The sequence below is a fragment of a genome, assembly GCF_019968985.1.
Source record: "MAG: Porospora cf. gigantea B chromosome Unknown PgB_NODE_410_length_19051_cov_122.639, whole genome shotgun sequence".
Taxonomy (NCBI): domain Eukaryota; phylum Apicomplexa; class Conoidasida; order Eugregarinorida; family Porosporidae; genus Porospora; species Porospora cf. gigantea B.
Window position 1 is genome coordinate 1 of NW_027178998.1, and position 18,823 is coordinate 18,823.

The following is an 18,823-nucleotide window of genomic DNA, read 5'->3' on the forward strand; positions in this document are numbered from 1 at the left end:
ATGCTAACGGTATCCTCAACGTTACCGCACAGGAGAAATCCACGCAGAAGAAGGGCCATATCACGATTACCAACGACAAGGGTCGCCTGTCCCAGAGCGACATCGAGCGTATGGTTGAAGAGGCCGAACGATTCAAGGACGAGGATGAGAGCAACAGACAGAAGATCGATGCCAAGAACTCCCTGGAGAACTACTGCTTCTCTGTTCGTAACTCCATTAAGGACGACAATCTGAAGGGGAAGATGGATGCCGCTGACATCGAGGCCGCTGAGGCCAAGGTAACTGAGCTCCTGAGCTGGCTCGATAACAACCAGTTCGCTGAGAAGGATGAGTTCGATGAGAAGTACAAGGAACTCGAGGCTGTCTTCAACCCCATCATGCAGAAGGTGTATGCCGCTGCTGGAGGTGAGGGTGGTATGCCCGGTGGTATGGACATGGGCGGCATGGGAGGCGCTTCCTCTGGTCCTACCGTTGAGGAGGTTGACTGATGTTCTCGAATTGCGTTGTGTCAGATCCTCGTTTTTTCATCGTTAATGTGAAGTGAACTGTGTGCTTGGTCGTTCATTCGTAATTCTCTGCATTGAAGTCATCATTTTACCGTTGATGTGGCTTCTCCTCGTCAGCATTGCGAGAGCACGTGAGTCTTCTGTTGAGATCACACAGTCCTGGTGTCCTTGGATCAGACTACCAGCGTACCCCCCCACTCATTTGTAGTGACGGTGGTGGCGCCTGTCGTGTGGCAGGACCCCACGTTTCTGCCCAGAGAGATTCGGTACACTCTACCAGCAGAGCCTGGCACTGTAATTCGCTTGCAAGACGTCGTACTCTCCTCGGATGTAGACGACATCTCCTTGGACCGGACTGCCTTTCTCTTCATATTCACTGAGGCGCAGTGGCAGATGACTCACGCGACGGAGGACGACTTGCCGCCGGTGTCGTCGGCGGATTTCGACACCCTCTACCGATTTCAGCTCAGCCGCACGCCCATTACATTTTCGAAAACGTGGCTCACCACGGAATCGGTGAGACACCAGGGTGTAGCGGACGCAGCTGGTCGTTGCCGTCCTCCATACAGGTGCCACTTCGGCTTCCTACAGTGTGAAGGGAACGCTCGAGGTGGTGTTCCCCGACGGCAAGCACGTCCCATCTGAGGACTTGGCGATGGCTGCATCCCTAGGCCTATGCGCCGTCATCATGACTGTTGGTGGCACGGTGTTTGCCCTGTGGAACAGTCTCGTAGCTCTCCAACCGAAATCGCCGTCAGTAATCTTGCTACTGATGACTGTCGTCTGCGCTATCAGAAGCACATATATGTTACTGGACCGGCAGGCCATTGAGGACCTCAGTGTGTCGGGACAGGAAGGAGATGTCGTACGATATTATGTTGCGCTGCTTCTGGCCAAGGTTGCCGACGTCCTCACCATTCTTTTGTTTCTCTTGTTAAGTCTGGGGTTTCCTAGGCCCCGTCCTACCATCACGGCTCACGAACTGAGGTTTTTGGCGGCTGTGGTGGTCATTAGCCTCTACTCTGACGTCTTTCAGCTCTTATCTGTCGACTTCTTCGCATCCGAGTATCTCACACGTGTTATTGTTAGCCTTGTGGTGATCGTCGCGACCAACTTTTACGCCGCTGCCACGCGATCTGAACTATTAGACCACCAGCTGGACATGGCGGCTTCCCGACTTTACTTCGCGTGGGCGAATGGCCAACATCCAATGCAGGTTTCGAGCGTTCGACTCCTTCAGATGGGTCTTCATGGCCTGGTTCCTTAAACCTTCACGTGAGCTCAGGGGCCAGCCAACACAGTTCTCCTATTCACGCAAGCTGCCGCCTTTGGCAGAGGAGACACAAGCGCTAAGTCCTGTCCACAAACGGTATTCCTAAACGCGGTGTTCGACGTGGGCATACTACTGTGCGCTGCGTACTACAGTGATGCCACTTTACAGTCGCCGAAACGCTTTTTTACGGCTTTGAATCTGCCTGGAGAGTGACTGAATCTCTCTAATGCATACGTGTACAAAATTATCACAAGGTGCTAAACCCACGAGACTAGGGGCCTCAACAGGTCGTACATCCACAAGAGTACAAGCAGCAACCCCAAACTGATGGCTGTGTACATTCCAACACGCCACCGCGCGTTAGACCACCACGTGTACCGTTCTAGTGACCGTGCCGTCTGCCTAAACTCCGCAGTCTGCGCATTGAGGTGCTCTGACCTCTCCACCAATAGCTCGATACGATCTCCGCGGTCGACTAAGCGATCGATACTCTGTGTGAGTACACCGCGGATCGCCCCCAGTTGATTCCGCATGCTGTCGACGCCAGCGTCACACAAGCTGTGGTTCTCCCATTTCGTCACTAAGTTGGCCAGGGCATCCACCAACACAGGCTGCAGGCCACCTGTCGTGGAGTTCAGCGTCCATGATGGGACGACATCTTGCAAGAAGACGTTGGAGAGCTCATCTAGCATTCCATGGGCCTTGGGCAAGCTGACATCTTTAGTTACTGCGATAAACATAAAGTCCTTCTCGTAGATACGACGCTCAACGCAGTGGACATGCAAATCGTCGCAGGTAATGGACATGCGGCCAATGCCTTGCTCGGCAACTATCGGGTCCATGGCCCCGAAGGCTCTTTCGTCGACGAGACGAGACACGATCGCCTCGCAGTAGGGACTTTGGCCGTGTTCCGCTAGGTTCAGTCCATCCCGTACAATCGTTACGAAGAGGAATGACATCCCCTTTATTATCTTTTTTGCTCCAGTGAGGGCTGGCACTTTCGGGCTGCATGTTGTGTTCCAGTTGAAAGCTGCCAATCTACGGCGCCGGAGTTGCAGTTGAGCGGCGAAAGCTGCTGTCATCAGAACCGCCGGAATCCAGACGGGGCAAGCAGCCATAGCTGGAGGGCGATCCCAGAACGGGCATTTTCCCTGCCTGCATCCGACCTAAACAGGCAAAGCTGGCCTCGGCAAAGTTGAACCGCATGTGACTTTCTGATGGTCGTGAAAACCAATTCAAACCTGAGGTATCTTCATCAGGGTTCCAGAAAGGAGAGAACCACTGGTCTTTTCGGCGACACACAGGCAACCACCTAACGACGGAGAGCGACTGTCTAGGACCTGCCCAGGATTCAAACGGCAAGAGGCGGAAGTAGTCTGAGGGTGGACTCTGGGCGTACGATACACGGGGAGAGTTGGTAGCTATCCGACCTAAGCCGTCTGGGAGCGCTTCGAGGCTCTGTGCCTCCTCCGTGACTTCTGGAGTGTAATAGCTCGTGGTGTCTTTCTCTGAGGCGACCCAGAAGTTGCTCGGGTCGGGGAGTGGGGTTTGCTCTGGCTGAATAGTCACGAGGAGCCGAGAGGGACTACAGCCGGTCTCACTCAGGACACTCAGAGGGCTTTTGAGGGGTCCGGTGTTGTTGCGGGTGGAGAAGTTGCTTTGCTGGCTTGTGCTTGCTGTCGAACTGCTTACTGACACTCCCTTTCGACGCCGACTTTTACGGTTAGTAGGCATGGCGAATGGTTTGCACACAGGGATTCATACACTCAAGGGGCCACAATTTCTGGAAACGTGCGGTTCCAGGCCGCAAACGTCTCTCGGCTGGTGAAGCTGCTGACGGCAGACAGGAGACTTGTGCAGTGCGGGTAGTCCGCAGCTGGATAGTTCAGAATGGGGTGGTCTGCAAAGTGCACAGCCCTGATGACGACAGTCTTCACCTCGGACTGCGCCTCTCGTAGGACTTGCCAGAAATGTAGTAAGGGATCTAGGGCACAGGGGTCCACCTGGTCCAGGTGGTGGTGTGGCTGGAGCACAGGAAAGGTCCCAGACCACCCATCGCCTTCCACCAACTCTTCCCGTGACAGCGGCGGAATGAAATGGGTGAGAAGGTGGACCACCCTCTCAATACAACTCATGCGAGCACGTTCGGCACGCCCCCCAGGAGGGTAGAGGGTGTAACCACGATTGGTACCGTGGTCAATCGGGACGGCAGACACAGGATGTGGGAGGAGAAAGTCCCCTGGAGGGGACCAGGGGTGGTGCCTGCCGATCCAGAGCTCTTGAGCTCTCGAGAGCACTTCATCCAGGTCCAGCACCATTCGTAGCACCCCAGACATGAAGCCTCCCTCTTTCTGCTGAGGCAGCAGATTGAATATCAGCTGCAATAACTGTCTCTTCGCCTGCTTGGCAGGCCGAAAGGGAGGGCTGCCGAACGCACAGTCAGGAAGACCAGCGAGCCAACTTGACGTCGCTAGGCGCGGACGGCGAATAGCCTTCAAACCGACAGAAACCATCAAGTCTTCCATTGACCATGAGGCCCGCATTGCATCGAAGGCCCTATGCTGTTCAGGAGTCTCCAGAGTCAAGGTAGCCATGTCGTTCGCTCGCTGTTGAGTTGTGTGGATCACGACCACAAACCACCAACAGATTTTCTCGTACTGACTAGGAGCCAGATGGCACATTAGCTCCAAGCACTCCAACACCTCCCAATCGGCTCCATGAGCTTTCCGCTCATTGTAGCACTTCAAACAGAGGTCTGCCACCAGTTGTGGCTGGGTGGAGTCGGCTTCGGTCCGCAGCAGTAGAGTGTACAGACAAATCACCCGTACCGCGGCGTCCGTAGCCCTAGCACATGGCCCTAGCCGCAGCAGGATGCAGCTGTGGGCTTGCTCAGCCACGTGGATGAGTTGTCGCAGTGTTGAAACGTAGTCCGGACGGTCCGGGCGCAGCATACTCCGCGCAGCCAAATCGAGGCCGGATGCAACCACAGCAGCCGCACACAGGCTGGCAGTAAATGAGCCTGACGAAAGGAAGCTTATCACGTCTGTCCCCTTATCGCTCACAGAACGTATAAGATCCTTGGCGGGCTTTTCCAACATCCGAAAGAAGTCTCCAGTCCCACTGTCTGCACTCACCCAGGCGTGCATCAGCGAGACCGTCAAGGCCAGGGGCGTGCTGTCTCCCAACAGGGTCCTCGATAAGCTGGTTACCTGTTGTAGCATCGTGGCGACGCGCTGCCGCGCAAGGATTGAGTCAGCGCCGGCCCTTACGAGAGAGGAGTGATGAGCCACAGCCAGGGTTGCTACGATGAGCGTGAGTATGACACCCTTCATGTCATGCTTGGAATAGGTATCACGTACCTTCTCCGCTCTTGTAACTGCAAACTTACACCAACCCTGCCGGCAGAGCCACCAGTACAAGTCAGCTTGCGCCTGGATCTCAGGCCAAGTCAGCCCAGATTCGAATCGGGCCAACACTGGAAAGTTATCTCCCATTCTTTCCTCCCGAACCTCAAGGGTTTGCGCGACTAACCAAGGGAGGGATTCGCAGCGGTTGAGCGCCACTTGCATCTGGCGACAAACAAATTGCTCACTGGGCGAGCTGCAACAACGCCCGCCTCGCAAAGAGGCAGAAGCACAGGTTCTGCAAGAGTAGAGGCTGGTCACTGGCGTCGAGATGACGTGGCCGTCCGGACTCCCTAAGGGAATACCTTTCAGTGGCAGGTGGATCCGAGCGGGATTCACCAAGAAAAACTGGACTGGGAGGCAGGCTAGCAGACCCCGAGTGGTGGTTTTGCTTCGCACAGCTACAACTCGAGCCATATCCGAAGGCATCAACGGGTACGCAGCGGAGAAATGAGTCTCGCCTGGCTTCTCCATAAAAGGTCCTCCGGCCATGACGGTTAATATGCGGTCAGGGTTGTCCCTTCGGGTTTGCGTTGATTCTATCCTGCGGGCCAAGTCATCCACCTGAGTCACGAATCTAGTTGTGCACACGCGCTGTGCCTCCATGAACAGCCCTGGAGCAGGAATAGCATCCGGCGTGATGTCAGGCGATGAGACTCCTGGGAACTTTGCGGCACAAGCGGGACCCATATAGAGCGACCAGAATTCCGAGGACTCCACTGAGCGGCCCAGCAATAAATTGAACAAGTTCAAAGTCACCAGGTCTAAAATTCCAAATGGAAGTCGCTCGCCAGCGGCAGCGGCAGCCACGAGGTCGTGGAGGTACGGGGCAGCGTCGTACAGGGCCTCCGAGAGACTGCTATCGGATGACAGCGCTGCCTCCTCGACACCGCGAGATGTCCAGAATGCACTGTTATGTGTGCCAGTAGTGTGGGAGTGCTGGGCGACGGTAGCGACACGGGTTTGAAGCATGCCAACCTCCATGTCCGCTTGAAGGAAATCCCAGTTGAACGCTGCGACCAGCGTTGACATGCATCGTCGGTGAAGGTCACTCATTGTCCGTGCGGCAATGTTTGTCAATAGCGCCACACGAAGCCATATATGCGAAGTCTGCGTCGCCAAGCGGCCTAAACACCCCAGCGGCACACCCCTTGCGTGCAGAAACGCAGAGACCATTTCGGAGTCCCCAAGGCCCGTCAATTGCAACGACTCCAGCTCCAGAGTAACGCGGCGTAGGTGATTGACATGGAACCGCTGCACTCGCTCTCTGGCTCGATTCCTGTCGAGCAGCGTTGAATACAGCCGGCTGTCGGGCCAGAAACCGTCTCCGATGAGCCGAGACTGCAAGTAGGCCCGTCGACACACAGCGTGGTTTCCCGTCACTCGCCGGGAAGGGGGCGCCAGGAAGAGCGCGTTAACCCTGTTACGGGCCGGATGGATGAGCGGGAACAATCCGTAGCGCTCCCTGAACACTCGTAACTCGTCCATTGCCTTGTAGATTTCCGCGTCGGTTTGGTCTGCGACCGATGTGGTCAAGGACCGCAAAGTGAGAACCTCACCGTTTTTCAGGCGAACGTGGAGTCGGTGCAGTCGGTGCAGAAACACGCTTGGTCTCTTTCCTCCGGGTGAGGATAGCACAGAGGCGCGATGAATATCCTTGACATGAAGGAGACGACTGAGTTCGTCCAGTTCAGTTGAGAGTTCTGGTGTTGTTTGAGCTCTGTGTGCTGTACGTGGATGGTACGGCCGAACCACCACACGCATTCCTCGAAAGTCCACTATGCAAAACATCGACAGGTCCAACAGAGTGAGTTTCCTCCCGGACATCGCCCTCGCAAATTCGAAGGGGTCCGAGCTCTGTGCTTGACACAGGTACTGCATGAACCGACGGGACTTCAGAAGGACGAGAGCGTCGTTGGCCACTCCCTGGGCCGCTACTTCTCGGGTGTATACCTTCTGCGCCTCCACAATGCCTGTGTGCTCGTCGCCCATAACCAATATTGCCAAGAGGCCTTTTTCGGATGCAAACACCAGGTCTCTCTCGAAGAGACGGAATGCCATTGTCGGGTGGGAAGGCTCCACAGGAGTAACTCCGAGGATGGACGTATGGCCGCTCCGGGAACTGTCACGAATGAACTCCAGAAGGTTCGCGGACTCCGCTGACAGGGAAGCCTGCTCTTGCTGGGCGGGATCCAGGACGTAGAGGGGCCTGACAAGGGAATTTGACTCCAGCGCGGCCGCTGAGGCCGTGTCTATGAGTGCCTTACCCAGTTCCCGCGCTGCCAACTCAAAAAAGGAGGCCACAGCCAGAGGTCGTGCGCTCGATTCGAAGAGCTTCAAAAGCGACGCAACATGCAAAGGATCCTCGGAGGCATTGAGTGTACCCAGCGACGAGCGAATTGCCTTGTCGACCTCGGCGTTAAAAACTGCGTGCCAGGAACGAGTCGACCCCAGTCCAGTCGACTCGAAAAGACGTCTGTCTAACAGCCAACGGCCACCCACCCAACCGCCTGGTCGGGGGAGAATATCTCTCCCGTGTGGACGATTTCGTCAGGGAGGGAGTCGCCAAATAACAGCGGTGGGGCGGATGCAGTGCTTGCCCGACTCAGAAAGTGCTTGATGTAGATGTCTACATCTTGCGGTTCGTCGGTAGGAGGCTTGAGTTCCAGAGTGGATGGTCTGGGATGTGATTTGACAGACGGCGTCGGCACCTCGAAATCCCAAACCTCCGTGGGAAGATTCTCCTCAGTCGCCCGAGCATTTTCGTCCCGTATCACCTGCACCTGGAGATTGACCAAGCCCACTCTTCTCAGTTCGTCCTTCTCCTGCTGAAACAGAAGCAACTCATGGCCACGTTTTTCGATTAGGGGAGCACTCACAGAAGCCAGCACCTCGTTCGTGTCGTGTGCGGTTACATCGACGATGGCCTCCACTTGAGCCCTGCCTGTGCTGGTAAGTATTCTACCAACGACGGCTGTGCTCTCAATGTATTTCGTCTCCAACGAGAATCCCGTTTCAGATTCCCAAATGGTTGCGAGGTCATCAATCAGGTCATCGCTAGCGTCGATATGGAGTGTGTAGTTCCTTGATCGCTCGCGCCTATCATTGCAGCCTGATTGACCTACTTCGCGAATTTCAGCGTCTCAGAAGGGTACCGCAGGGAGAAATCGACGTCCTTTGAGTCAGACAAGACATCCAGAAAGGAGGAGATAACACGTACTCGGGTAACATTTACAAGGAGCACTTCCATGACAGATTAAAACAAATCTTCAGGTGATACCACTTGGGATACTTGCGGCACGGCCAGCAACGGAGCGCACGCCGCCTTCAGCCAGCCCATGGTAGACTCAAAGTCTGGAACGTCAGCCATGTGCTCAGACATGTAGGCCGTAACCTTCTCCAGGCAAACCATGTGGTAGGCGTTCAGCCAGGAGACGTGCTCCTCGGACAGAAGGTCCATCTGAAGGCATTTCTTCTGGAAGGGAACGCAAGTAAGTTGCTTGAACTGGTACCACTCTGGGTCTGCGCCAGGCACAACGTAGACTAAGTTCTCATGTCGAATACCATACTGCCCAGTCTGATAGAACCCCGGTTCGTTCGACATCACCATACCCGGAACCAGCGCAGTAGACGGCCCAGGACCATTCATGCGGGTGCTAATTGACAGCGGCCCTTCGTGAACACTGAGGTAGTGTCCAACGCCGTGACCTGGAAAATATAATACAAGATATGAATCGTGAGCACAAATGGCGACTGAGATACGAGGCTGCTGAGCGGACGATGGAGACAATGCTGCGGGAGGTCGACGTTCAGCGGCGCCGGGGAAACCAGCTGGAGGAGTTGCTCCGTCGACAAAACGCAGACAAGGAGTCGGTGGAGGCTCTCTGCAAGCAGCTAGAGGACTATGACGAGGCCATCAACGCTCTGTTGAGCGTGCATAACGCCTACGTGGAGCAGACGTTGATGAGTGTGCAGATCGCATTTCCGGATGTTGCAGCCAGGTGGCTGGAAGGGATCAGGCCGTTCATAGGACTGCATGCCGCTGTGGATGCCGGGCTATCAAGGGCCTTAGACACCTTCGAGGACGCGGACAAACTTAAGTTTCCTGAAGTACCCATTGGGCCGGTGTGCGTCAGGCAGCCTCGTCACACATTCTGACTGCTTACTCACCTGTACCATGCAGGTAATTCCTATTCACGTTCCAGAGGTGTCGCCTGGCCAGAGTGTCAAGTTGGAAGCCCTTAGTTCCGCGTGGGAAACGGGTAAGGGCCAGGTCGATGTGACCACACAGAACGCGAGTGAACATTTCTTTCTGCTCGGCTGACGGCTCTCCGAGGTGCATTGTGCGTGTGATGTCAGTTGTTCCTGTCAAGTACTGACCGCCTGAGTCGATAAGGTAGAGGTCACGTTGCATCTGAGAGCTCTCCTTCTCCGTGGGGTGGTAGTGTATGACGGCGCCATTTCCGCCGATCGAGGAGATAGACGTGAAAGACAACCCTCGGTTGCTAGGCATCTCACGTCTCAGCCCTTCCAGTCGCAAGGCCGCAGTGAACTCAGTAAAAGACGCGAGGACGTCATCCGAAGCCGTGGTCACCCAAGAGAGGTATCTACACATGGCCACAGCATCTTCGACATGGCAGGACTGAAAGCCTTGCAGCTCAGTCTGGTTCTTAACCGCTTTCAAGTTTGCCACAATGTTGGCATCGACAAGCTTCCGGTTTGCCTCGGGGATCGCCTCGATGACGCAGGCCGCCGACCGCGACACCATCACGGTCGCTGTCTTTGGGATGCCTTTGAGGCCCTCAGCGAAGTCGAAGTAATCCCTTCGCGTTACGCCAGCAGAGTCCAACGCAGCGAGTGCCTCTTCCGTCAGCCTCGACTCCACGACATAGAGTTCCGCATATTTTAACCCGACGATTAGAAATCCGCGAGCAAAAGGTGTGTTAGGGTTGTCAGCACCCCGAATGTTGCAGGTCCAGCAGACTTCGTCTAGGCTGAGAACCACCACATGCGTAAGACCCTCCTCCGCCATCTTAGAGCGGACGGCAGCTAGCTTGGAGGCTGTGTCCTGCCCTGAGAATTCCTTGGGCAAAAGGGAGATCGGACCACATGGAGCCAGTGGCCGGTCAGGCCAAAGCGCGTCAACAGGGTTGTTCGTTGCGACCAGCGCCTTCTGGGTGTGGGTTTTGAGGTCTTGTACTTCCTGAAACGGGCTGCACAGCATATCAAATCCAACCTTCGTTACTGCGTTTGCCAAACCACCTGTAGCTCACTGGACTCAGTGTTCTTAATTACATCCTTGATGGTCTTCGTGTCTGGGAGACCACCCTTCATGAGAGTCCACTCAGAGGCCAACTCCGCCTCTGCTTGCACGAAATACCTACCGTCAGTCCAGAGCCACGCCTGGTCCATAGACACCAGCGCGGTACCAGCCGACCCCGTAAACCCAGTCAGCTCTTTTCTCCGATCGTCGTGGTCGCAAGGAGACTCCGACGCGTGGGAGTCGTCACTAAAACAGACGAAGGCGTCGACTCCAAGCCGCGAAAGTTCCTTCCTGAAATCTGAGAGGTTGATCACCATCTTTCCTAATATCGGCATTAGGTACACTGCACTCGTGGGGCCACGCAACAAATGTCTAAGGTCTGGCACAAGTTAGGTTCCAAAGTATGCTCAAGTGTAAAAATCGTCGGCGACTGCCACGTACTTAAACGCGCTACCGTGCTGTAGCAAAGTGGAAGGGTATGTTGTTGTGAGCGGTACGTTCACCGCCGTGACTACGAGGCGTCGCTATCAGTGTGCATTGGGCGCATCAGCAGCATCAGAACGTGTGCAGTGTGCAATCTCAATGGAGACGGAAAACGCAGCCACAAGACCGAAAACCGTCTACGAGCGTCTCTACCAACGGGCAGCCGACAAACAGGTACCTCAACGAGAGCATGCGGACAAAACTACGAAGCACAGCTCCCATCAACGCTGGGATTTATGGTACAAGAAATGTATGGAGGCTGATGAAGCCAAACGACGCTTCCGCAAATGCATTGGCGAGAACCAGGCCTCCACCATTGCCACGGAGTCCATGTTGGAATGCACTTTCAATCCCGGCTCAACCTTCGACGCCGAAACCTTGGAACAGACACGTGCTGTTTTCCAGGAGGCCGGAGAAAGACAGAGGGCGCTGATGACGTTCCTCCAGCAGTATGAGAAGGACGAAATCGACTTCCTTGAGACACTCAGTTCTCGTCAGCAACTGCGACGCATAGTATCTGAAGTGGTGGCGGATTCCGCTATCAAGGCCATCACTCCCAACACCTTCAACTTTCTCTTGGTGTTAGCCATGCGCGCCGTGGAACAACAAGCAGCCACCAAACATACGGAAATGTTCCCTCGGAGGATGAGCGTTCTCAAGGAGCTCTCGGGCTTGCAGGTCCATGTTAACCACCTCCTCCATCAGTCGGGTATTCCCCCGACTCATCTGAAGGAGGCTGGCTTCGACAGCACCCTCGCTGACCAAGTGAAGAAGCAGAAGTGGTACGCCTCTCGGACCTGTGTTGTCTTCTTCCGATGCTCCCGGGACGAGATAAAAAAGCGGGTGGTGGGTATCCTGAAACATTGGTTCAACGAGCCTGTTCCAGAAGTCCCGCCGCCGCCGCCGCCCAAAAATGAAACTCCGACGCCACTGGTCCCCGAGGCAGCCCCCACAGAGAGGCCGCCAATCCTAACCCTGGAGCAAGCAGTTGCCTTCCAACAAAAGTTCGTCAGACAACAGGCAATGATGCGAGCAGCCAAATCGGTGGCACCCAAATCGAAGCCCTCCTTTTTTTCTTTGTGGAAGTGATCAATTTGTACGGCACAACAGCACACGAGCCGGCTCAATCATTGCAGTCCAACAGTCCACTTTCGTGAAACGGATATGATTCAATAGGCCTGATTTTCACATACTCTCAAATGCCACAACTGACCAAGAAGCTAAATGCTGGAATGCCTGTCGACGTCCCTTCCGTTGACGAAACTCTCGACACCAGGCTCGGTCGGATCGGTCGAATCCTCATCATAGTCACCGGCGGAACGATATGCATGGAGTACTCCGGCGAGAAGAACTCCTTAAGACCCATAAAATCGTTGGACTCCCTTCGAAATTTGCCGGAGCTGCAGGATGCGTCACTACCGAAGTTTGATATTGAGTCCTGGCCTCAGCTTGTGGACTCCTCCGACATCCGAGTCACCGACTGGGTTCGAATTTGTCAAGTGATCCGGGACCAGTACGGCCAGTACGACGGATTCGTCGTGCTGCATGGAACGGACACCATGGCGTACTCTGCGTGCATACTAAGTTTTATGCTGGAGAACCTCGGCAAGCCGGTGGTTTTTACAGGTTCCATGCTGCCCCTGTGCCACATCCAGACTGACGGACGGAAGAATCTCGCGGTGGCCATGATGATCGCGGGGTTCTCACAGATTACTGAGGTGGTTGTGCTGTTCGGAAGCAAGGTCATGAGAGGTAACCGCACAGTAAAGGTGGACTGCGACGCGATGGAAGCGTTCGACTCGCCCAAATATGTTCCCCTTGGAAAGGTAGGCGTAGACGTCACTATCGACGAGCAGCTGCTGATGACGCCGAGCAAACGCGGCTTCCGAATTTTCACAAACATGCTCGTCGACAATGTCATCGTCGTCAAGCTGACCCCCATGTTCCCAGCCAGCATTCTTCGGAACGTGTTCAGCACGGACGTCAGGCCTTTCGGGGTTATCTTGGAGCTTTTTGGCTCCGGGACAGCTCCGTGTGGGGACGCGAAATTCGTCGATGTCGTCAAGGATGGAATCGCCGCTGGCATCGACATTGTTTGCATCACACAGTGTCCGAAAGGCACCTGCTCATTACTGACCTATGAGAATGGTGTGCGGCTGTATGATATGGGCGTCATCGAAGGGAAAGATCTCATGGCTGAAGCAGCATTCGCCAAGCTCGCATATCTTTTTGGAAAGGGATACAAAGGACCAAAGCTTAGGATGCTTATGGAGAAAAGTCTCCGCGGCGAGCTCACTGAGGACATTCACAAGGTCACCGGACAGTCCAGCCTCAGCATCGGGTCAGATGTTCTACCTGTAAATAAATCCGCTAGAAATCTACTCGCGTCGAAGCCAGAAGAGCACACGATGATTATGTACGAGAGTGCCACGTCGAAGTGCAAGCCTGAACACAGCTCTATCGTCCCAGATGACATGTAAACGACTACCTTCATTGGATGTTGTCCAGATGATATGTAGACGACTTCCTTCATTAGATGTTGTCCGCCTTCTCTTCAAATTTTTCAAACTCATACGTTAAAATTATTCAAACTCATACAAACCTCATTGACATCCCAATACTCTGCCCTATGACGTTTGACTGCTCACAGATGAGCAAGGACACACCCCATCGCATGCCTTGCTTACCTCGTTGGCGGTGGAGAGCGCCATAGTACACTCGTTGTCGTACGTCAGCCCATTCGAGCCGCAAACAGTATTCAGTGTGGTCGGGCATTCGCATGGGCATTGCTTGTGGCAAGAGATATGGGTCAGTCGTGAGGCGGAACGCTTCAGATCGCAATGATCGCGGTAGGTTGCTCCGTCGGAGCCGCAGATGGGCGAGTTGCCGTCGCAGTTCTCACAGGGACAGGGGCCTGAGCACATGGTAGCTTCACCATCAGGGACCTCGCAAGGGTTGGGGTACGTCAGGTAGTCTGTAGCACAAACTGGCATGTAGATGGAGCAAACGTCCACACTATCAAGAGCCCAGCGGCCACGTCGGCAAGGACATTTCGAATAGCAGGCAAAGTCCTGGTGGGCGCGTTCCAGAGCGCACATGTTGGTGTACGTGTAGCCTCTCTGCGAGCAGACAGGGTCGAGGTCAGAAGTGCAGAACATGTCTTTCAAACATGGGCACCTGCCATGGCATCCGAGTTGCCTGCCAGCCACTCGCATCTTGCAGAAGTTTGCGTGAGTGTTGCCGAGGTGGTCGCATACAGGGTCGTAGTTGTTCCCGCACCGACCAAGAGCTTGCACTATGAAGAATATGGCACTTGACAGCATTTTGAAAATTGATTGTAGGTGCACTAAACGTATGTGGGGCTGGACGATTCCTCCGCAAGAAGCTCCTCACCCGATTCCGTGTCTTCCGCGGCCAGAAGGGCGTCGTCGTGAAACATATAGACGCTGCCACGTCGTTTTTCGTCTGTCGTCTCGCTGCCCAGCAGCAACTCGACCGTTGACAGGGCCCTCTCCTTGGGCTTGATCTTGGACAACACGTAGACGAACCCTCCCACCAACTTCTGAACTACGGGAGATATTGCGCTCAGAGTTGGAGGAATGCCTTCTGAGGCCTCAATCACAATGCCTGTCGTCGCGAACATTGCGTTTTTCAAGATGTTGCAGATCTGAAAACTAGCGGGAGATGCCATGCTGAGGAAGCTGAAAGACAGTATGTTTCCCAGCAGAGCAAGGCTTGCGTTTATAGCTATGTGCACCAGGAGGATCGGTAGGCTGCTTCGTACGATGTCCAGCGGACTTGGCAAGGACGCGGGCTTCATCGCAATGTCCAGCAACGGGGCAGAAACAAGGCCACACACAGCTTGAAGGCTGCTGTTGTACATCAGGAATGTACCCGCGTTATTGTCCAGCAGCCTCATCGCCTTGCTTACTGTGACTCCCCGCAGCGACGACAGCAAAGCCGCGGTGACGCCCACAGCAGCAGCGTAGGCAGGCACGTCCCCCACCGCGACGAAGAAGGCGCTGCAGATGATTCCAACACCCAGCCAGCCGAGCAGACTGGTCTTCTTGTCCAGAAGAATCCGCTGAAGAACAGTCGAGAACAGAATTCCGAGCGATTTCAACGCGTCTACCTTACTCAGCTTCACGGCACTCAGCACATATATGCTGAATGTGATGGACAAGTAGAAGATAAAGCTAACTGGCAGAATCTTGATGGCAGTCGAAAATCGGTACTGGGCAAGAGGAAAGCAGGACTTGAGGAGGCGGATCCCACTGACGTGACCTAGAGTGGCCAAGGGCCAGAACAGCATGAACGAGAACGTGTTCTGGAATGTCGTAACAAACGCCGGAAACGGAAAGAAGCTCAGGTAGTACTTCTTCTGGTGGATGCTGACGAAGATATCTGTAATCCAATAGGAGATCACAAGGCCAAGCAGCGTGAACAACCTTTGGTGCCCTGACTTCTCCTCCATGATCGCACCCTGAATATGCACACACGATTCGGAGCCACTGGCTGGTCCACCAAGCCAAGAGAACCTTCACCTAAAGCCTGTTCCACCAACATCTAAAAAAACATCACCTGTCACCCCTCTATGGCCAGAACCCTGTGATGGAGTCTTTCGTGCGCCGATTCTAACCCGTGAGACCGATTCAGAAGTCAACGAGCTTGGATGCGCCGCATTTTAATGATAACATATGTGCGAGCAAGATATGTGGAGGCAACGAGCAAGATACATATGTGCATCTTGTAACACTCTCGATTGTTGGAGATGTTCAGATGTGATGGTGCGTTATGCACCACAGCGCACACGAATATGATCAGGAAATCAGTGCATGAACGGCTTTTCGAGTTGGCCCTCAAGAAACAAGCGGAGCGCGCGCAGCGCCTCAGACCGAAGGCGACGGTGCGAGTGGCAAACCCTGCTGTTGAGCTCCGGACCCCTTTGCAGTTTCAGCGTGGCCAGGAAGGGCCATTCAACATATTCAGCAACCTGATTCCTGAAGATCCCGAGGATTCTGCTGACACCTGTCCCCGAGCCACGGAGCCACCACCTGACCTCACCAAATGCACCGCAGTGGACATCTGCGTGGAGCCGGAGACATGTGAAGAGTGCAACCAGCTCCAGCTGCAGCTGAAGTTCACGCTGGGGACGGAGAAAGAGCTGATTGCGCGACTAAGTGCCAGAGATCAACAAATCAAAGACATGACGCAAACACCGGCCGTCAGCGACAAGGCGCTTCAGGTTCCAGACATGACCGGGTACCCTCAAGGACTGTTGACAATCGTGGGCAAGATAGAAAAAGTCTCGCAGATGCTGTCGCTGTGCCAAAGCAGCGCCAGCTGTCGGCAGACCGATATAATCTCCGGTCTCACACGCTGTGGAGCGTACGTTGCGACGCCAAATTGACCTTCTCATCGAACTTCGCCGACACAAAAAGGGTCCCCGGCTCGTAGAACGGGCTCATGAGTGTCTTCACCACAAGCTCATGGACGGCCTGGAGGAAGTTCCGAATGTTGGGGTCCGGGACCCTTGGAGCTTTATGCAGCAGCATGAGACGCAGGTGACCGGCGGATACCCACGTGGAGACGAAGAAGTCGTTAAATGAGTCGACTCGGCGCATGTACATACCGTTTGTCCTCCACACCTGCTCATCCACCAAATCTAGAGCTGCGTTGATAACGAACTGATCCAAATGAGGGGTGTCCTCGCGTTTACCCCCAGTGGAGAGATCCGCCTCGTATAAAGGTGTGTCGCCCTTCCCTGAAATGGCGTAAGAGAAAAATATCTGGCCGTGTCTCACCGACTATCACCAAGATGAACACGTTCGCCGTCATGCTGCAGGCAATTACTCAATTCATGACTCATGCGCTATATAAATTAAAGACGCAATTGCATTGAAGTATCGATGGGTTCAAGCCAGTCATGTTGCGATGCCAAGGGGGTCGACCACGATAGGGCTGCACAGTAAGGCATAGTGTTCGTGGCGTGTGTGCGCTGCGATGCTCCACGTGGAGACTGTGTGAAGTGAGTCACTATTATACTCTTCCAGAGACTTGCTGGATTACAAGGCGCAAGGCGCGTGGCCTGGGTGTCAGGGCAAGCGCGCTCAGTCGCCAATCGACTTTGACCTTGCTAAGATGAGCAGTACGGTGGTTTCGGAACCCAAAATTCACTTCCGATGCTTCAAGTACCACTGCAAGCCCCAATTTAAGTGCGTGGATGGAAAGATGAAGCTCCAATTCCTTGACGAGCACAACGCCGCTGTTCCGCTACAGGACATCTCTGAGATCATTCTGGACAAAGACATCTACAGATGCTGCGACGTCCACTTCCACACCGAGGCCGAGCACACTTTGAACGGCAGGAGGAAGACCTTGGAGGTCCATCTGGTCCATAAGAACGCCGCGGGCCAGGTTGCAGTCGTGGCCGTCCTCTTCCAGCTCGGTGACCCGCATCCCTTGTTTGATGAGTGCCGCATTCCCGTTTTCGAGCGAGGCTGGGACCTGTCTGAACCTCACTTCTCCAAGGCCCCAGCGGAAACTATTTCGATCCGCCATCCCCTAGATATCTTCTTTGGTAAGAGTGAGGGTAGGCATTTGGAGTTCTACCACTATTCCGGATCTCTGACTACGCCCAACTGTGACGAGCCCGTGTTGTGGTTCGTCACCAACAGTGTGTGCGAGATGTCCAAGGAGCAAAAGGAACAGTGGTCCAGCCTGGCTAAACTCTACCCCAACCAAGTCAACAATCCCTCCTACGGAAACTATCGAGCCACTCAGCCCGTTAATGGCAGGAAAATCGTCACTGTCAAACAAGCCTTCCAATGATTCTGATTGAATGAACGAAATTCTGATAAGTAGACCACGCACTGGATACAACAGCGGTCCAGACAGACCCATCTACATGCGAAATGAGTCGTTTTACAAAGGACGTCAACGACGCAATGATCATTTTTGTTGTTCCGTTGCTGTCGCTGATTTGCGAAGGCCACAAGATTTTCCAGTTGTCTTTTGCTGAGAGAGGAGGTTCACTTCAGCTTCACAGAGCCGAGCCTGGCAGTTCATTGCATGTGTATCTGGCAGGTACTGGCTGGCGTGTCGTCAGTTCCCGCGGGGTTGAGTTCGTGAGCATGACCTTCGCTTTGGATGTAGGTGGATCTGCGAATGCTGAGGAAGAAGTCGCCATTTTTAGGCTCACAGACTTTCCCAAATATCAGGAGGAGATCGCTCGTTTCATACTACACCCTGCGTGGTCTCTGCAGCCATTAACTGAAGCGGTTGTGGTGGCTGGGCGCGAGGCCTATCTAGCACGAAAGGCCGTTTTCCCAAGCAACGGAGGCTTAATATCGCTTGTGAACGTAGTGACAGGTGAACTACTGGAAGTTGTTCTCCCAAACGACGAGGACGTCGACGTCGAATGGGAGATATTGAGCCTCCAAAAGGTCTCTTTGGTGAAGCAGTTACACATACTGACCTCCGAAGAGCCCTCTGTGAATGTAAACTCGGAGGCCTCTGTGAACTCAACACCCTCGGAAGGGCCAAGCAAGACAGTAATCGTCGTTCAGGTGAACGAGACCCCGGTTGACGGGGAGGAGTTGGTTACTGTGGTGAAACGAAACCCAGTTGACCAGAATATGAAGGCGGACGCGGCTGTGAGAGTGTTGATCCGCTGAGAGTGCCGAGAGGTTGTCGTTACCGTTACTGTGAAAACGTATTACCCCACTCTGTACATGCACACAACTTCTGCACGAAATCCCGAAACAACAAATGCGGTTCGTTCATGTCCTGGTGGGCTTTGGCCTTGCCTTACTTCCTCCACGCGAAAAGCGTACTGAGCAGATTGAATTCACAGCATCTGGGGGAGTAGCGACGGTGGAGGGTGCCGTTGGAG

The 18,823-nt window shown here is 54.3% G+C and overlaps 14 protein-coding genes across 20 annotated transcripts; 7 read left to right on the top strand and 7 right to left on the bottom strand.

The window, feature by feature from the left end:
* On the top strand, window positions 1-488 carry KVP17_000245 (uncharacterized protein; the record flags this gene model as incomplete). Of its 2 annotated transcripts, none has more annotated exons than XM_068519375.1 (1): window positions 1-488. In XM_068519375.1, a coding segment is annotated over one exon (488 nt), but the record flags the coding sequence as incomplete, so codon positions are not given. The 2 variants fall into 2 exon arrangements, with proteins under 2 accessions (XP_068374404.1, XP_068374403.1); XM_068519374.1 differs by having other exon boundaries at window positions 111-488.
* Window positions 489-603: 115 nt separating this feature from the next.
* On the top strand, window positions 604-1,992 carry KVP17_000252 (uncharacterized protein; the record flags this gene model as incomplete). 2 transcript variants are annotated; one of them, XM_068519488.1, is made up of 5 exons in its annotated part: window positions 604-637; window positions 664-1,022; window positions 1,051-1,694; window positions 1,723-1,781; window positions 1,808-1,992. In XM_068519488.1, 5 exons carry the CDS (start codon window positions 604-606, stop codon window positions 1,990-1,992), a joined length of 1,281 nt encoding a protein of 426 aa, XP_068374416.1. The 2 variants fall into 2 exon arrangements, with proteins under 2 accessions (XP_068374416.1, XP_068374415.1); XM_068519487.1 differs by lacking the exons at window positions 604-637; window positions 664-1,022; window positions 1,808-1,992 and having other exon boundaries at window positions 1,162-1,773.
* A 44-nt stretch (window positions 1,993-2,036) lies between these two features.
* Window positions 2,037-2,738, bottom strand: KVP17_000244 (uncharacterized protein; the record flags this gene model as incomplete). The annotated part of the gene is made up of 1 exon (XM_068519366.1): window positions 2,037-2,738. One exon carries the CDS (start codon window positions 2,736-2,738, stop codon window positions 2,037-2,039), a length of 702 nt encoding a protein of 233 aa, XP_068374402.1.
* Window positions 2,739-2,817: 79 nt separating this feature from the next.
* Window positions 2,818-3,513, bottom strand: KVP17_000250 (uncharacterized protein; the record flags this gene model as incomplete). Its single annotated transcript, XM_068519471.1, has 1 exon — window positions 2,818-3,513. The coding sequence occupies one exon, from the start codon at window positions 3,511-3,513 to the stop codon at window positions 2,818-2,820; it is 696 nt and encodes a 231-aa protein (XP_068374413.1).
* A 32-nt stretch (window positions 3,514-3,545) lies between these two features.
* KVP17_000248 (uncharacterized protein) lies at window positions 3,546-8,433 on the bottom strand (the record flags this gene model as incomplete). Its single annotated transcript, XM_068519431.1, has 3 exons — window positions 3,546-7,659; window positions 7,686-8,282; window positions 8,309-8,433. 3 exons carry the CDS (start codon window positions 8,431-8,433, stop codon window positions 3,546-3,548), a joined length of 4,836 nt encoding a protein of 1,611 aa, XP_068374409.1.
* A 6-nt stretch (window positions 8,434-8,439) lies between these two features.
* On the bottom strand, window positions 8,440-8,832 carry KVP17_000254 (uncharacterized protein; the record flags this gene model as incomplete). The annotated part of the gene is made up of 1 exon (XM_068519527.1): window positions 8,440-8,832. The coding sequence occupies one exon, from the start codon at window positions 8,830-8,832 to the stop codon at window positions 8,440-8,442; it is 393 nt and encodes a 130-aa protein (XP_068374418.1).
* Window positions 8,833-8,912: 80 nt separating this feature from the next.
* On the top strand, window positions 8,913-9,341 carry KVP17_000243 (uncharacterized protein; the record flags this gene model as incomplete). The annotated part of the gene is made up of 1 exon (XM_068519353.1): window positions 8,913-9,341. The coding sequence occupies one exon, from the start codon at window positions 8,913-8,915 to the stop codon at window positions 9,339-9,341; it is 429 nt and encodes a 142-aa protein (XP_068374401.1).
* A 4-nt stretch (window positions 9,342-9,345) lies between these two features.
* KVP17_000249 (uncharacterized protein) lies at window positions 9,346-10,781 on the bottom strand (the record flags this gene model as incomplete). Of its 3 annotated transcripts, XM_068519449.1 has the most annotated exons (2): window positions 9,346-10,427; window positions 10,457-10,781. In XM_068519449.1, 2 exons carry the CDS (start codon window positions 10,779-10,781, stop codon window positions 9,346-9,348), a joined length of 1,407 nt encoding a protein of 468 aa, XP_068374410.1. The 3 variants fall into 3 exon arrangements, with proteins under 3 accessions (XP_068374410.1, XP_068374412.1, XP_068374411.1); XM_068519451.1 differs by lacking the exon at window positions 10,457-10,781 and having other exon boundaries at window positions 9,346-10,407; XM_068519450.1 differs by having other exon boundaries at window positions 10,425-10,781.
* A 247-nt stretch (window positions 10,782-11,028) lies between these two features.
* Window positions 11,029-12,018, top strand: KVP17_000255 (uncharacterized protein; the record flags this gene model as incomplete). The annotated part of the gene is made up of 1 exon (XM_068519550.1): window positions 11,029-12,018. One exon carries the CDS (start codon window positions 11,029-11,031, stop codon window positions 12,016-12,018), a length of 990 nt encoding a protein of 329 aa, XP_068374419.1.
* A 110-nt stretch (window positions 12,019-12,128) lies between these two features.
* On the top strand, window positions 12,129-13,409 carry KVP17_000253 (uncharacterized protein; the record flags this gene model as incomplete). Its single annotated transcript, XM_068519507.1, has 1 exon — window positions 12,129-13,409. One exon carries the CDS (start codon window positions 12,129-12,131, stop codon window positions 13,407-13,409), a length of 1,281 nt encoding a protein of 426 aa, XP_068374417.1.
* A 147-nt stretch (window positions 13,410-13,556) lies between these two features.
* KVP17_000247 (uncharacterized protein) lies at window positions 13,557-14,252 on the bottom strand (the record flags this gene model as incomplete). Its single annotated transcript, XM_068519416.1, has 1 exon — window positions 13,557-14,252. One exon carries the CDS (start codon window positions 14,250-14,252, stop codon window positions 13,557-13,559), a length of 696 nt encoding a protein of 231 aa, XP_068374408.1.
* A 23-nt stretch (window positions 14,253-14,275) lies between these two features.
* On the bottom strand, window positions 14,276-15,403 carry KVP17_000251 (uncharacterized protein; the record flags this gene model as incomplete). The annotated part of the gene is made up of 1 exon (XM_068519483.1): window positions 14,276-15,403. One exon carries the CDS (start codon window positions 15,401-15,403, stop codon window positions 14,276-14,278), a length of 1,128 nt encoding a protein of 375 aa, XP_068374414.1.
* A 297-nt stretch (window positions 15,404-15,700) lies between these two features.
* KVP17_000246 (uncharacterized protein) lies at window positions 15,701-17,760 on the top strand (the record flags this gene model as incomplete). 3 transcript variants are annotated; one of them, XM_068519396.1, is made up of 2 exons in its annotated part: window positions 15,701-16,317; window positions 16,983-17,760. In XM_068519396.1, the coding sequence occupies 2 exons, from the start codon at window positions 15,701-15,703 to the stop codon at window positions 17,758-17,760; spliced, it is 1,395 nt and encodes a 464-aa protein (XP_068374405.1). The 3 variants fall into 3 exon arrangements, with proteins under 3 accessions (XP_068374405.1, XP_068374406.1, XP_068374407.1); XM_068519397.1 differs by lacking the exon at window positions 16,983-17,760 and having other exon boundaries at window positions 15,701-16,339; XM_068519398.1 differs by lacking the exon at window positions 15,701-16,317 and having other exon boundaries at window positions 17,071-17,760.
* Window positions 17,761-17,843: 83 nt separating this feature from the next.
* KVP17_000256 (uncharacterized protein) lies at window positions 17,844-18,605 on the top strand (the record flags this gene model as incomplete). Its single annotated transcript, XM_068519566.1, has 1 exon — window positions 17,844-18,605. One exon carries the CDS (start codon window positions 17,844-17,846, stop codon window positions 18,603-18,605), a length of 762 nt encoding a protein of 253 aa, XP_068374420.1.
* Window positions 18,606-18,823: the final 218 nt, after the last annotated feature.